The 15,837-nt window shown below is 44.2% G+C and overlaps 1 protein-coding gene across 4 annotated transcripts in view; it reads left to right on the forward strand.

Annotated features, from left to right (window-relative positions):
• The window catches only part of AKAP8L (A-kinase anchoring protein 8 like), a 37,543-nt gene that overhangs the window by 14,472 nt on the left and 7,234 nt on the right, over window positions 1-15,837 (forward strand). For 2 of the 4 annotated variants that reach the window (XM_047776754.1, XM_047776755.1), the window contains exons 8-12: window positions 159-222; window positions 1,120-1,228; window positions 2,680-2,821; window positions 2,910-3,015; window positions 3,251-3,381. In XM_047776754.1, the coding sequence (XP_047632710.1) occupies window positions 159-222; window positions 1,120-1,228; window positions 2,680-2,821; window positions 2,910-3,015; window positions 3,251-3,381 (552 nt within the window). Of the gene's footprint in view, window positions 1-158; window positions 223-1,119; window positions 1,229-1,762; window positions 1,906-2,679; window positions 2,822-2,909; window positions 3,016-3,110; window positions 3,161-3,250; window positions 3,382-15,837 lie in introns of those variants that run through there. The other 2 variants (XR_007134430.1, XM_047776756.1) reach the window with 2 other exon arrangements.

The following is a 15,837-nucleotide window of genomic DNA, read 5'->3' on the forward strand; positions in this document are numbered from 1 at the left end:
GGATTTTCTTATTGGAAAGTGGCGGAGTGAGCCCTTTGTGCAAGGACTCTTGGGAGGATGTGAGGCTCCTGGCTTAGTGCCTGGTTTTGTTATTTGCAACCATTATGAGCAACTGCATGTGCTTTATTTAATACTGAATTTTTGAAATTGTGTCTTAGGAAGGAGAAGACGAAGAGGGAAAAGAGGAGGGAAAGGAAGAAGGCAAAGAGGATGCAGACAAGGGTGAGTCTTTTGACTGGCCTGGGTGCTGGGATGACTCTTCCAGGTGCTTATGGTGGGAGGGGTCCATCTGAAGGCAGGATTTCGGTAGAAATATGTCCAGCTTAGACCCTTCTTTGTGTGGTTGCTTGTGTGCTGGTAGGGGGCTCTTTTTCCTCCGCCCCCTTCCCACTCTGTCCCTAGCCTTCCCAGGCAAAGGGTCTGGGTGGTGATGGCCCCTGCCTCGCATGCTGGTTTTGCCTTTAGTTGGGGGCAGCACGCGAAAGTGTGGGGAAATCCCAGGCACACCCCCTGCCCTCAAGCCCTCAGTAACATGCAATTCTGAGTCCTCAGTGGCTGGTGTCCAAGCTGGGACCCTTGACACAGTTTTTACAGCTCTGGTTTGCGTGTCCTCTCCCTTACCACCTCTACAGCCCCTGTTGGGAGTCCATGTCCTTCTATTCAAGTGATGAGCGCCAGCAGGTACCTGATAGTAAATCCAGCCTCGGCCCACTATTAGTGCTGTGCCCAGTGTGGGGTGGGCAGGGCCATATAGACCTTTGAAGTCTTCACCCTTGGGGGCTGCACTTAGGCCCCAGCTGAAGCCTTCTTGCATCCTGCCACCTGGCCCCTATGAATTTGTGCTAATGTCCTCACTGAGACAGCGTCTCTTTACCTTCCAGCCTTCCTGTGGCCCGGTCTACAGAGTGTGTGTGTCCTGGAGAGCCGTGGTCCTCAGCACATGTCCTCTCCTGTTCAGGGCCTATGCCAGAATCACTCCCCACCCATGCCAGGGTACCCACCCCTGCTCACAGCCAGCTTTGCTTGGACAGCTGCTCTCAGAATGGACTCTATGGCATAGACAGTGGGTGGTCCAGCCAGAGGCCACAAACTGGTAAGTATGTCCCTCTGTTCCCACAGGGTCCCTGAGCACCCAGGATGAGAGTGGCCAGACCAAGCGCAAGTTGCAGACAGGCAAGAAGAGTCAGGACAAGCAGAAAAAGCGGCAGCGAGACCGTATGGTGGAAAGGTAACCAGCTTCCCTCCACCCTTTTGCTTCTGCCTCGCTCTGGGGCTGCCTCCAGGAGAGCAGGGCCATAGCTCTGCTGACTCGCCGCCCTCTAGCCTCCCTGGGAACCACCACCTGCTCGGCCGTGCATGGACCCTGCTTTCTGCCAGGCCTAGCTCCCAAGGCCTGATTCTTCCCCCGCCCCTCTGCGGCCGCCTGGCGACCGCTAGTGACTTTGGCCTGAGACCTGACACTGCTCAGCACCATTGCCCAGAGGCTCCGGCGCTAGTTCACTCGCCACACGAGCCCCGAGGTGCACTGGGGGCCTGATGCCCCTGCGGGAGGGGGCCAGCTCATCAGAGACTGAAGGTCCAAGGCGCCTTTGCCACCCCAGCTAGCTGCCAAGAGGTCGCCACTGCGCCCAGGAGAGATGGCAGCACCTGTGGGCTGTGGCAGCCTCGGGCCTGCCCTCTGCCCTGCCCGCCGGCCCTGTCAGGCCGGGCCTGTCTGCGGCTGAGCCCTTCACGCCCCTTGGTCGGGTCTGTCTGCCCTCAGGGCTCCCGCACTGGCGCTTGCCTCCTCCTCCTCCGCCTCAGACTCTTGCTCTTGCTGGACCTTCCTCAGCCTCGCCGGCGCCCGGCCCCTGGGCTCTCCAGACAAAGCTGACCCCGTGGCCCAGATAAGGACGTCCGGCAGAGGTAGGGACCTGCCCCAAGGCCTCGGTGGCGGCTGGCCTCCTCCGCCCTTTGCCTCGGCGGCCTGCTCCAGCCCAGGCCCCAGACCCCGGGCTTCTGCTGTGGACACCAGGCCCAGACAGAGCACCTCGCTCAGGTGACTCCAGGCTGCCCTCTGGCAGGCCAGGCGGGCGCCCTCCTTCCAGCTCAGATTGGTCTCTTCTCAGAAGAGGAAGATGAGGCAGCAGGTGCCCAGGCCTGCTTGCCTCCCATCCCCCCCGACACTACCCCCAAGCATTCTGAGCAGAGGATGGGCTGGGCCTTTCAGTCCCTCAGACCCCAGAAGGAAGATGCAGCACCTTTTCGGGCCCTGCCTCAGGACTGCGTACTCCATTCTGCACTTCAGGGCCACCTGGCTCACGCCAGGGCATCCTTCCTTCCTGTCCCCAGCTGGGCCAAGTGCACAGGCTCCTGCCCAGCCTTGGTAGAGAGGCCCTCTGGCAACCTTCCAGCGACTCATTGCCTGTTGCAGCAGCTGCTGCCTCAGGCTTCAGCCTCCTGCCTATGGGAAGGAAGAGCTCCTCCCCTGTCCCCTACGTTGCAGTAACTGCAGCCTGCAGCCTTTCTGTCCCTTTCTATTCCCATCCCCACTGGTCCCAGCCTGTCCCCCTGCTGGGACCACACTTCAGAGGCCCATGAGCAAGGCCTATTTCAGGGCTCGCAGCTGGGTTGGGTGAGGCAGCAGCACTGTCCCTGGGACCTTCTCAATCTCAGCCCATTGTTTCCTTCCTGTGGCAGGATCCAGTTTGTGTGTTCTCTCTGCAAATATCGGACCTTTTATGAGGATGAGATGGCCAGCCACCTTGACAGCAAGTTTCACAAGGAACACTTTAAGTATGTAGGCACCAAGCTCCCCAAGCAGACAGCTGACTTTCTGCAGGTGAGCCTTGAAGTGGTACAGCTGCTCTTACCTTTGGGACATAGTGCAGCCCACACAAATCTTCCTATCTTCTTGATGTTTCTGGCAGGAGTATGTTGCCAACAAGACCAAGAAGACAGAGGAGCTCCGAAAAACTGTGGAGGACCTTGATGGTCTGATCCAGCAGATCTACAGAGACCAAGATCTGACTCAAGGTGAGGAGGTTCCGTCCCACTCCTACCAGGCCGGGCTTCAGCCTTCCCTCCTCTGGTTCTCAGAGTAGGGTCACGACACCCCTCTGTTCCCCCAGGGAGGGTCAGTGAGAACAGCCTCAGGCCCACGTGGAATTGGCAGGGCGAGGTGAGAAGTTGGTCTGGTGTTTTCCCCATACTCTGGGTCTTTCTTAGGTACCTGGGACCAGTGGTGACTCCTTCCTTCTCCCCTTTACAGAAATTGCCATGGAACATTTTGTGAAGAAGGTAGAGGCAGCCCACTGTGCAGCCTGTGACCTCTTCATTCCCATGCAGTTTGGGATCATTCAGAAGCACCTCAAGACCATGGATCACAACCGGAACCGCAGGGTGAGTGGCTGCCAGTGCCCTCCCATCATCCTTGTGGGTTGACTGGGTGAGGCCTCTAGGGAGGTCCTGAGGTTATAACCTCTGCCTACCCATGAGGAACTAGGAACTGCAAGGAGCACACAGACAATAGGCATTCCAGTCCAGTGCAGTCAGCACAGCTACAGAGAGAAGGGTGAAAATGGAGGCTGTACCTGGCAGATGGTGGCATCAGAGCCAGATCTTAATGAGTAGTAGGCTGTGGAATATAGGGATCTCTATGTGCAATAGGGGCAGTGGCCAGATTAGGTTCAGAAAAAAAACAGGGGAGTTCCTATCATTTCTCAGTGGTAATGAACCCAACTAGTATCCATGAGGAAATGGGTTCAATCTTTGGCCTCATTCAGTGGGTTAAGGATCTAATGTTGCCGTGAGCTGTGGTGTAGGTCACAGACACCACAGCTGGGATCTGGCTGTCGTGTAGGCCGGCAGCTACAGCTCCAATTGGGCCCTGGGACTTTCATATGCTGCAGGTGTGGCCCTAAAGAAAAAAAAAAAGAAAGAAACCAAATAGAAAGAAATGTATGGTGCAAGTGTTCTTGGATAATGGATTGGATTTTAGAGGTTCACAAGGGCTGGGCTGAGGGGGGGCCTTATCTTGCTCCTGTAGGCAGTTTTTAAGTGGAGATTAGTAGGATTAAATTTGGTGTTTGGACTAGAGACTTTGGGCCCCTGTTGTGGGAGAGAGGTAGAAGCCAATGAGGGGCTGCTGTAGTATCAAGCCAGAGGTGTGCCTCCACCTTGGAAATGAAGAGATAGGGCAGTATAGAAGAGCTATTTGGAGTTCCCTGGTGGCCTAGCACTTGGGGATCTGGCGTTGTCACTGCTGTGGCTCCCTGGCCCAGGAACTTTCTGTGCTGCAGCCACGCCCCCCCCCCAAAAAGAGAGCTGTTTAAGGAGGTAAAGTGAGGAGTTCCCATCGTGGCTCAGTGGTTAACAAATCCAACTAGGAACCATGAGGTTGCTGGTTCAATCCCTGGCCTTGCTCAGTGAGTTAAGGATCCGCATTGCTATGAGCTGTGGTATAGGTCACAGACGCAGCTCAGATCCCACATTGCTGTGGCTGTGGCATAGGCCGGCGGCTACAGCTCCAATTAGATCCCTAGCCTGGGAACTCCATATGCCATATGCCATGGGTGTGGCCCTAAAAAAGACAAAAAAAAAAAACCAGAAAAGGAAGTAAAGTGAATAGGAGGTCAGCATGAGGAAGAGCCAAAAGTCTGGGGTGTCTTAGATTTCTGGCTTGTTTAATTGGTGGACAGTAGTGATGCTAAGACAGAGTAGTATACTGTACAGGAAAAGGAGCAAATTTGCCAAGAAATTAAACAAATTTTGTCTTTCTTTCCAGTATATTCCCAAAGCCTGGCACAGAAGCCAGAGTAGGTGTTTTGTTTTGGAATTTTTTTGGTTGAATAGGTGACACCCTGGGTTAGAGGTGGCTGTTGAGATCAGTGGGGGTTGCAGGGCTTTGCCGTAGGGAGAGAGCTAAGAGGCCTAGGAGTAGGTCCCTGCTAGAAGGAGGCTTGGCTGCCATCACCGCAGAGGAGGCTGATAGGATTTATGAGCAGAGGATAACAGCCAAGGGTAATGTAGGAAATAGCATTTATTAACCATTTTCCAAGCCCATCAAATTCATCTCTGGTCTTTCCCAGTGCAGTGATTCTCAGCAGTGACATGGGCTTAAGAGATCTGGCTTGGGTTGTTGAGATGCATGTTTGACATATGCCATTGAGAGATGTGAAAAGATAAAGAAAATGTCCATTGGCTTTGGCAACAGAGAACCTGTAGGGATCTTGCCAAGGTGAGATTCTTGGGTCGAGAGCTGATAAAAGAGCAGAGGGCAGATTGTAGAGGACAGACGGTGCATAATACTAAAACTTGGAAAATTTAGGTGAAATGAATGATAGCTAGCAAAACATAAACTAAAAACCAATTCTAAAGTAAGTTGAAAAAAAAAAAAAACCAACTAGCAACCATAGAGTTGGAAGTGTGATAAAAGATACATCAAAGGCACCAGAAGTAGTTGGTTTATAGAGATAATTTGAATATAATTTAAGTACTTTTTTTAAAATTCCAGACTTAGAAACTTAGAAATGAATAAAAAGCTTCTAATTCACTATTATTATTAATTATTATTATTATTTTGGTGACTGCTTTATTAAGATATAATTCACATACCATACAATTCACACATGTAAGGTGCACAAGTCAGTAGTTTTTAATGTAGTCACTGTTTGCAGTTATTCTGAAGTTTTGATATGAGAGTCTATATGTATATGAGATTGTTTTAAGTTATTGTTCTCTTAATTGCAAGTTCATCTCCAGTGTCCTGCATTTGCACCCACCTCTTCTCATGATTTCTGATTTTGGTGGTATAATTGTACATGGATGATTTTGTGTCTTTACTGTATATATACCTTTCTGGCGAGCTTTGTCATTTGTGGCATTTTTGTTTCCTGTTGCTATCTTTTCTGCCTAGAGAAGTTTGTTTAGTATTTGTTGTAAGGCTGGTTTAGTGTTGCTGAATTCTCTCAGCTTTTGCTTATCTGTGAAGGTTTTGATTTCTCCTTTAAATCTGAATGAGAGCCTTGCTGGGTGAAGTAATCTTGGTTGGAGGTTTTTTCCCTTCATCACGTTAAGTAAATCATGCCACTCCCTTCTGGCCTGCAGAGTTTCTGCTGAAAAATCTGCCAAGATAACCTTATTGGGGTTCCCTTGTATGCTACTTGTTTCTTTTTCCTAGCTGCTTTCAAGATTTTCTCTGTCTTTAATTTTGGTCAGTTTGATTATAATATGTGTCTTGGTGTATTCCTCCTTGGGTTGATTTTTTTTTTTTTTGGTCTTTTTGCCTTTTCTTGATCCGCTCCCCCGACATATGGAGGTTCCCAAGCTAGGGGTTGAATCAGAGCTGTAGCCGCTGGTCTACAGAGCCACAGCAACACAGAATCCGAGCCGCGTCTGCAACCTACACCACAGCTCACGGCAACGCCGGATCCCTAACCCACTGAGCAAGGCCAGGGATAGAACCCGCAACCTCATGGTTCCTAGTCAGATTCATTAACCACTGAGCCAGGACAGGAACTCCTCCTTGGGTTGATTTTATATGGTACTCGTTGTGCTTCCTGGATTTGAGTGGTTCCTTTCCCATGTGAGGGAAGTTTTCGGCTATTATCTCTTGGAATATTTTTTCTGTCCCCCTCTCTCTCTCTCTCCTCCTTCTGGCACCTCTATAATACGGATGTTGGTGTGTTTAATGTTGTCCCAGACTTCTCTGAGACTCTCTTCATTTGTTTTCAATCTTTTTTCTCTTTTCTGTTCTGTTCTGTTCTGTTTCTACTAATCTGTCCTCCACCTCACTTACTCATTCTTCTGTCTCCTGTATTCTGCTGTTGGCTGCTTCTAGTGAATTTTTTATTTCAGTTATTGTATTTTGCATCTCTTCTTGCTTAAGTTTTATATCTTGTATCTCTTTGCTCAGTATTTCCTGTAAGTTATCCATCTTTGCCTCCAGTTTATTTCCAATGTCTTATATCATCTTCAGAATCAACAGTCTAAAGTCTTTTTCCTGGAGGCTGAGAATCTCCTCATCACTTAGCTGATTTTCTGGGGTTTTTCCTTTCTCCCTCATCTGAGTTATAGTTCTCTGTCTTTTCATTTGTATAGGTTTTTGGTATGGTGACCTTTTTACAGATAATAGAGTTGTAGCCTCTCTTACTTCTGGTGTCTGTCCCCCTTGTGGCTGAAGTTGGTGTGGGGGGGCTTGCTGTAGGCTTCCTGATGGGAGGGCTGATGCCTGCCCACTGGTAGGTGGAGCTGATTCCTATCCCTCTGGTGGGTGGGGCTTTGTCTCTGGATGGGATTAGAGGTGGCTGTGTGCCTGAGGGGTCTTTAGCCTGTTTACTGAGGGGCAGGGCTGTGATCCCTCCTGGATTGTTGTTTGCCCTAGGGCTTCTCAGCAGCAGAGTGAGGGGTAGGGCCAGATTTTCCCAAAATGGCCACCTCCAGAGAAAGGTATGGCTGCTGAATATTGCTGAAAGCTTTGCTTTCAATGTCCTTGCCTCACAACAAGCCATGTTCACCCCTGTTTTCCCAGGATGTCCTCCAAATACTGTAGTGAGGTTTGACTCAGATTCCCATGGAGACTTTGCTTTGCCCTGGGACCCAGTGCACGTGAAAGTCTGTGTGCGCCTTTTAAGAATAGGGTCTCCGTTTCCCCTAGTCCCATGGAGCTCCTGCGCACAAGCCCCACTGGCGTTCAATGCCAGATACTCCAGGGACTCTTTCTCCCAGTGCCAGATCCCCACACGTGAGAGTTTGATTTGTGGCTCAAAACTCTCACTCCTGTAGGTGAGTCTCTGTGAACAGTTAGTTTCCAGTCTGTAGGGCTTCCCACCTGGGAGGTAGGGGTTGTTTATATCGCGAAATCACCCCTCCTGCCTCTTGATGTGGCCTCCTCTTTTTCTTCTGGAGTAGGATATCTGTTTTAAGGTTTCCAGTCTATTTGGGTGGAAATTGCTCAGCCTTTAGTTGTAAATTTTGTTGTTTTTAGGAGAGAAGTTGAGCTCCAGTCCTTCTATTCCGCCATCTTAATCCCATCTCTGTAGTCACAGTTGTGCAGTTATCACCAGTCAATTATAGGACATTTTCATCACCTTGAAAAGAAACCCATACTCTTTAGCTGTGACTCCCGAAGTCCCATGTTCCCCTAGCCTTATGCCACCACTAATCTGTCTTCATGTGTTTGCTTTAATCTGGATATTTCATATAATGGAATTGCATTTTATGTGGTCTTCTGTGATCAGCTTCTCACACCTATCATGTGTTCAAAGTTTATCCACATTATACAATGTGTCAGAACTTCATTCCTTTGTATGGCCTGAAAATATTCTCTTGTGTAGATAGATACTACATATGGTTTATCCTTTCTTACATTTTGGATTGTTTCCACCTCTTGGTTATTACAGATGCTATTATGATGCAAGTTTTTGTATAGATATGTGTTTTTATTTCTTAGACAGGAGTGGAATGTCTGGCTAAAACAATAACACTTTAACTTCTTGAAGAACTGCTAGACTGTTGTCCAAAGTGGCTGTACCATTTTATATCCCCATCAGCAACGTACCAGGGGTCTAACTTATTTACATCTCAGCAACACTTTTTATCTCTTTGATTCCAGTCATTCTAGTTGGCATGAAGTAGTATCTGTTGTACTTTTCATTTGCCTTTCCCTGATAACTGATGATTTCACACATCTTTTCATGGGCTCGTTGGCCTTTTGTCTAATTTGGAGTTGAAGAAATGTCTTTTCAGATACTTTATTTTTTAATTGTGTGATCTTTTTGAGTTAAGGGTAGTTTATGTACTCTAGAGGCAAGTTCCTTATCAGATATATGATTTGCAAATATTTTCTCTCATTCTATGGGTGTTTTCACCTTTTGATGTGAGAAGTTTAATTTTAAGGAAGTCTAGTTGCCTTTTTTTTTTTCTTTTGTTGAGGTATCATTTTTAAGAATCCATTGTTAAGTAAAAGGTCACAAAGATTTACCTCATTGCCGTCTTTTAATAGAGTTTTACAGTTTTAGCTCCTATAATTTGGATCTTTGATGGATTTGAGTTAATTTTTTTATATAGTGTGAGTGGAGGTTCAGCTTCATTCTATTCCATGTGATTTTCCAGTTGTCCCTGCATCATTTGTTGAGGAAACTTTCTTTCCCCCTTGAATGGTCATGGCACCCTTGTCAAAAATCAGTTGACCATAGGCGTTCCCGTTGTGGCTCACTGTTAACAACCTAGTATCCATGAGCATGTGGGTTCTATCTCTGGCCTTGCTCAGTGACTTAAGGATCCAGCATTGCTGTGAGCTATGGTATAGGTCACAGATACAGCTAAGATCCAGTGTTGCTATGGCTGTGGTGTAGGCCAGCAGCTGCAGCTCCCATTTGATTCCTAGCCTGGGAACTTCCATATACCACTCAGTTGACCATACCTACATGGGTTTATTTCTGGATGCCTTCTTCTCTTGTTCTCTATATTTATCCTTATGCCATTGTTATACTGTAGCTTTATAGTAAGATTTAGAATCAGAAAGCTTGACTCCTTCACTTTGTTCCTTTTTTCAAGATTGTTTTGGCTATTCTGTGTTCATTGAGCTTCCAGGAATTTTAGGACCTGAATTTCAGTTTCTGTAAAGAATCAGTTAGTATTCTGGCAGGATCGTATTCAGTTTGTATGTATGTCAATTTGGGGAGTGTTGCCATCTCAGCAATATTAAGCCTTGTAATCCATGAATATGGGATGTCTTTCCATTTATTCAGATCTTTAATTTCTTTCAACAGTGTTTTGTCGTTTTCAATGTGTAAGTTTTGCACTTTTAGGATTGTTAATTTTTATTCCGAGGTATTTTATTCTTTTTGATACTATTCTAAATGTTCTTTTTTTTTTGTCTTTTTAGGCCTGCACCTGCAGCATGTGGAAGTTCCCAGGCTGGGGATCAAATTGGAGCTACAACTGCCAGCCTAAATGTTAATTCCATTTGTGTGTTGGCCTTTGTATGTATGTCAAAATAAATTGATTTTTGGAATTCCTGTTGTGGCGGAGTGAAAACGAATCCAACTGGGAACCATGAGGCTGCAGGTTCGATCCCTGGCCTCGCTCAGTGGGTTAAGGATCTGTCATTGCCGTGAGCTGTGGTGTGGGTTGCAGACGCAGCTCAGATCTGGTGTTGCTGTGGCTTTGGCATAGGCCAGTGGCTACAGCTCTGATTCGACCCCTAGCTTGGGAACCTCCATATGCCTTGGGTGCAGACCTAAAAAGCCAATAAATAAATAAATAAATTGATTTTTGTGTGTTGCTATTGTAACCTCACTGAATTTGTTTATTAATTGTAATTATTTTTTAGTGGATTCCTTAAGATTTTCTTTTCTTTTTTTTGCTGCATCTGTAGCATGTGAAAGTTTACAGGCCAGGGGTCAAACCCACACAATGACAATGCCAGATCCTTAACCCACTGTGCCACAAGGAAATTCCAGGCTTTCTATATATAGAATCAGTCTTCTGCAAATAAAGATAGTTTAACTACTTCCTTTCCAGTCTGGATACTGTTACTCTGTTTGTTTAATTGCCCTGGCTAGAACATCCAACACAGTTTTGAAGAGAAGTATCTTCTTGTTCCTGGCCTTGGTGGGGGTGGGGTGTGTGTGAAAGCATCAGTCTTTGACCACTAAACATGATATTAGCTGTGGATTTTTCATAGATACCCTTTATCTGGTTGCTGAATTCACTGTTTGTATCTTGTTAGGTGTTTTAATCCTGGAAGGCTATTGGATTTCTTTAAATGACTTTTCTGCATTTATTGAGATGATCATGTGGTTTTTGTTTTTTATTCTGGTGGTTTGGTATATTATATTCATTTAGAGGTATTAAACCACCCTTGCATTCCTGGGGAAAAAAATCTTACTTGGCCATGGTATATAATTCTTTTTATATGTTGTTGAATTGGCCTTGGTAATATTTTGTTGAAAATTTTTACATCTGTGTTTATAAGAGATATTGGTCTTTTTTTTTTTTTTGGTGATGTCTTTGGTTTCGATATCAAAGTTATACTGGCCTCAAAAAATCAGTTGGACTTTTTTGGAAGAGTTTGTGAATAACTGGTATTAATTCTTTAAAAATTTGGTGAATTTGCCTCTGAAGCCGTCTGCACCTGGACTCTTCCTGGTGGGTAGCTTTTTGTTTTTATTACTAATTCAGTTTCTTTACTTGTTACTGGTCTATTTAGATTTCTTTCTTTTGTGGGGGCGTACTTGCAGCATATGAAAGTTCTCAGGGTGGGGGTTGACTTGGAGCTGCAGCTGCTGGCCTATGCCACAGCCACAGCAATGCGGGATCCAAGCCAGTCTGCGACCTGCACTACAGCTCATGGTAACGCCGGATCCTTAACCCACTGAGCAAGGCCAGGGATCAAACCGGTATCCTCATTGATATTAGGTTCATAACCTGTTGAGCCACAACAGGAACTTCCTAGATTTATTTCTTCATGAGTCAGTGTTTGATAGTTTTTGTCTTTTAGAAATATGTCCATTTCATATATTACCCAGTTTATTAGATATGTATATTTCTAGTGTTCCTTTATAATCCTTTTTTATTTCTATAGCATCAGTAGTCCCCTTCTTTCATTCTGATTCCTGTAATTTGTCGTCTTGTTTTCTTGGTTAGTCTTGCTAATGGTTTATTAATTTTATTGATCCTTAAAAAGCACAAACATTTATTTCATTGATTTTTTTTTTCTCTTTTGTTTTTCTGTTCTTTGTTTCATTATTTTCACTTGAATCTTCTGCTTGGTTTAGGATTTTTCTATTTTAATGTAGGCAGTTATAGCTACATGACGTAAATTTTCTTCTGAATACCACTTTTACTGTATCCCATGAGTTTTGGCTTATCATGTTCTCATTTTCACGCATCTCAAGTATTTTCTAATTTCCCTCTGATTTCTTTTTCTTAGACCCATTGCTTATTCAGCAATATGGTCATTTAATTTTTACATATTTCTGAATTTCCCAAACTGCTTTGTTACTGATTTCTAAATTTATTGAGTGTGGTTAGAGAATATACAGTCTGTTATTTCAGTCCTTTTAATTTACTGAAGATTGTTCTATGGCCTAGAACATGGTCTATCATGTGCCTTGTGCACTTGAGTAGAATGACTATTATCTTATTGTTAGGTAGAGTGTTCTATAGATACGTTATGCCTGTTTGGTTTTATAGTGTTGTTCAAGTCTTTTATTTCCTTTTTTTTTTTTTTGGTCTTTTTAGGGCCTCATCCAAGGCATGTGGAAGTTCTCAGGCTAGGGGTCAAATTGCCCTATGCCACTGCCTGAGCAACCCAGAATCCAAGGCACGTCTGTGACCTACACCACAGCTCATGGCAATGCATTATTGACAGTGGGATATTAAAATCTCCAGCTGTTGTTGAATTGTCTTTTTTTCCCCTTATTTCTGTCAATTTTTGTTTTATGTATTTTGGTGCTCTGTTAGTAGGTTAACCTTTACTCATAATTGTTACATCGTCCTGCTGAAGTGATCCTTTTATCATTATAAAACATCCCTGTCTGAGAAACATTTTTTGTTTTACACTTTATTTTGTCTAGTATTAATATAGCTAGTTCAGCTTTCTTATTGTTGATGTTTATGCATCTCGTCCCATCCTTTTCCTTTCCATTTATTTGTATCCTTGATTCTATTAGGTCTAAACTATGTCTCCTATAGATAGCATATCATTGACTCATATTTTTCTATCCAGTTTGACAGTCTCTCCCTTCTCTCACTTTTGATTGGATTGTCTAATCCATTCTCATTTAATCTTATTGATATTATTAGATTTACATCTGTTCCTCTGTTTTCCTTTACAGCTTTCTTTTGTATTGAGTGTTTTTTTTAGTATAACATTTTAATTTTTTTTTTTAAGATGAAAGAAGCTTTTCTTTTCTTTTTTTTTTTTTTTGTCTTTTGTCTTTTTTGTTGTTGTTGTTGTTGCTATTTCTTGGGCCGCTCCCGCGGCATATGGAGGTTCCCAGGCTAGGGGTTGAATCGGAGCTGTAGCCACCGGCCTACGCCAGAGCCACAGCAACGCGGGATCCGAGCCGCGTCTGCAACCTACACCATAGCTCACGGCAACGCCGGATCGTTAACCCACTGAGCAAGGGCAGGGACCGAACCCGCAACCTCATGGTTCCTAGTCGGATTCGTTAACCACTCTGCGCCACGACGGGAACTCCTATAACATTTTAATTTTTTTCTTTTCTTTTTTTTTTGGTCTTTTTAGGGCTGCTGCACCTGCTTCATGTGGAAGTTCCCAGGCTGGGGGTTGAATCAAAGCTATAGCTGCTGGCCTACACAGCTCACAGCAGCGCTGGATCCTTAACCCATTGAGCGAGGCCAGGGATCGAACCCATGTCCTCATGGATACTAGTTGGGTTTCATTACCTCTAAACCACGACATTTTGTTTTTGTTCCATGGCATGTGGAAGTTCCTGGGCCAGGGATCCAGCCCATGGCTGTAGCAGTGACCCAGGCCACTGCAGGGACAATGCCGAATCTCTAACCTGCTCTGCCACAGGGAAGCTCCACATTTTAATTAGTGATTTCACTATGTCTTACCTTATACTAATTAACTTTTCAAATTCTCTTTTACATACAATGACTTAATTTCAGTGAGATAAGGTTACTGCTATGTATCTATACATAGGTTTTTTTTTATATAAAGTAGTACATCTATATGTATTACAAACCCAATAATGTAATACAGTTTAATTATTTTCATAATTTTTCTTTTAAGGACGCTGATGGGAGAAACCACAGTCCATACATCTACCTTTTGTTACATTAGCTTTATTGCTCATTTCTGGTTCTCTTCATTTGGATTCTTCCTGTGGATTTGCAGTACCATCTATAGTCATTTCCTTAATAGCCCAGTACTCCTCCCACCTTCTCTGTGCCGTTATTGGCAACTATATTACATTTCTCTATGTTACAGGCCAGATAATACAATTATTTTTATATATTTAGAACGATATATATATATATCATATATAAATATATATATTTAGAACGATATATATATATATATATTTAGAACGATATATATATATCATATAAATTTTTTTTGACTGTGCCCAGGGCATGCAGAACTTCCTGAACAGGGATTGCTACTGCACCACAGCAGCAAGCCAAGCTGCTACAGTGACAACACTGGATCCTTAACCCACTGTTCCCCAAGACAACTCCTATAATTTTTTGGCTTTTTAGGGCCACTCCTGCAGCATATGGAAGTTCCCAGGTTAGGGGTTGAATTGGAGCTACAACTTCCAGCCTACGCTGTAGCCACAGCAGTGTGGGATCCGAGCTGCATCTGCGACCTACACCAGAGCTCACAGCAACCCCGGATTCTTAACCCACTGAGCAACACCAGGGATTGATCCCACGTCTTCATGGATACTAGTTGGATTTGTTAGCTCTGAGCCATGATGGGAACTCCAGAGAACTCCTATAAATTTTTTAATGTTTAAATATATGTGTGTGTGTGTGTGTGTGTGTGTGCACGCGTTTGTGTTTACACAATTCCCTTTTAAATAATTTGTGAAGACAGGAAAAGAAATACGCATTTATAATGTCTTTTTTAATTACACAACTATCTTTATTATTCTTCCATGTGGATTTCATTACTGTCTGAGATATTTCCTTTGGGCTTGAAGAACTTCCTTTGGTATTTCTTGTAAGGTCTGCTAGCAACAAATTCTCTCACTTGTTCTTTGTTATGGAATATCGTTATTATTTCACTTTCACTTTCCAGAAAGATTGCTTTTCTGGGAATAGGATTTTTGGTTGACAGTTTTTTCTTTGAGCATTTTAAGTGTGTTATCCCAGTCGTATGCCCTCGTTTCTGATGAGGAGTCAACTTTTAATGTTATTGGGGTTATCTTTTAAGTGATAATTCATTTTTCTCTTGCTACATTTAAGATTTTTTTCCCCTTGTCTTTGGCTTTCAGCGTATTTACTATAATATCTCTTTTTGTGGATCTTTTTATGTTTATTCGGATTTTGTTGAGTTTCTTGGATGTATAGATTAAAGTTTTTCATGAGAATAGGGCAGTTTTCAGCCATTCTTAATTGTGTGTGTATGTATGTGTGTGTGTGTGTGTGTGTGTGTGTGTTTGTCCTTTTTAGGGCAGCTCCCCCGGCATATGGAGGTTCCCAGGCTAGGGGTCTAATAGGAGCTGTAGCCGCCAGCCTACACCACAGCCACAGCAATGCGGGATCCAAGCCGCGTCTGTGACCTACACCACAGCTCATGGCAATGCCAGATCCTCAACCCACTGAGCAAGGTCAGGGATCAAACCTACAACCTCATGGTTCCTAGTCGGATTCGTTAACCACTGAGCCACAACAGGAACTCCCCAGCCATTATTTCTTTAGATTTTTTTTTTCTCCTTTTCTTCTGGTACTCTCATTATGTATGTGCTGGGTCACCTAATGATGTCCTGGGTTGTCTAAGACAGTTCGTTTTTCTTCATTCTTTTTTCTCTATTCTTCAAACCATATGATCTCTACCTATCTACAGATTTGCTAAATCTGCCAATTTAAATCTCCTTTTGAGCCCCTCATAATTTCTATCCCTTTACTGATGCTCTCTATTTGATTAGACAGTATCATCATAGCTTTTACTTCAAGCACGGTTCTTTTTAGTTCTTTAAACATATTTATAATGGCTGCTTTGAAGTCTTTGTTAAATCTGACATTTGGCCACTGGCACAAGCAGTTTCTTTTGCCTTTTTTTCCTGGGTGTGGGTCAGAGTTTCCTTTGCATGTCTTATAATTTTTTGTTGGAAACTAGACATTTTAGGAAATATATTGTGGCAGCTCTAG

Source organism: Phacochoerus africanus, chromosome 4 (genome assembly GCF_016906955.1).
Source record: "Phacochoerus africanus isolate WHEZ1 chromosome 4, ROS_Pafr_v1, whole genome shotgun sequence".
NCBI lineage: Eukaryota > Metazoa > Chordata > Mammalia > Artiodactyla > Suidae > Phacochoerus > Phacochoerus africanus.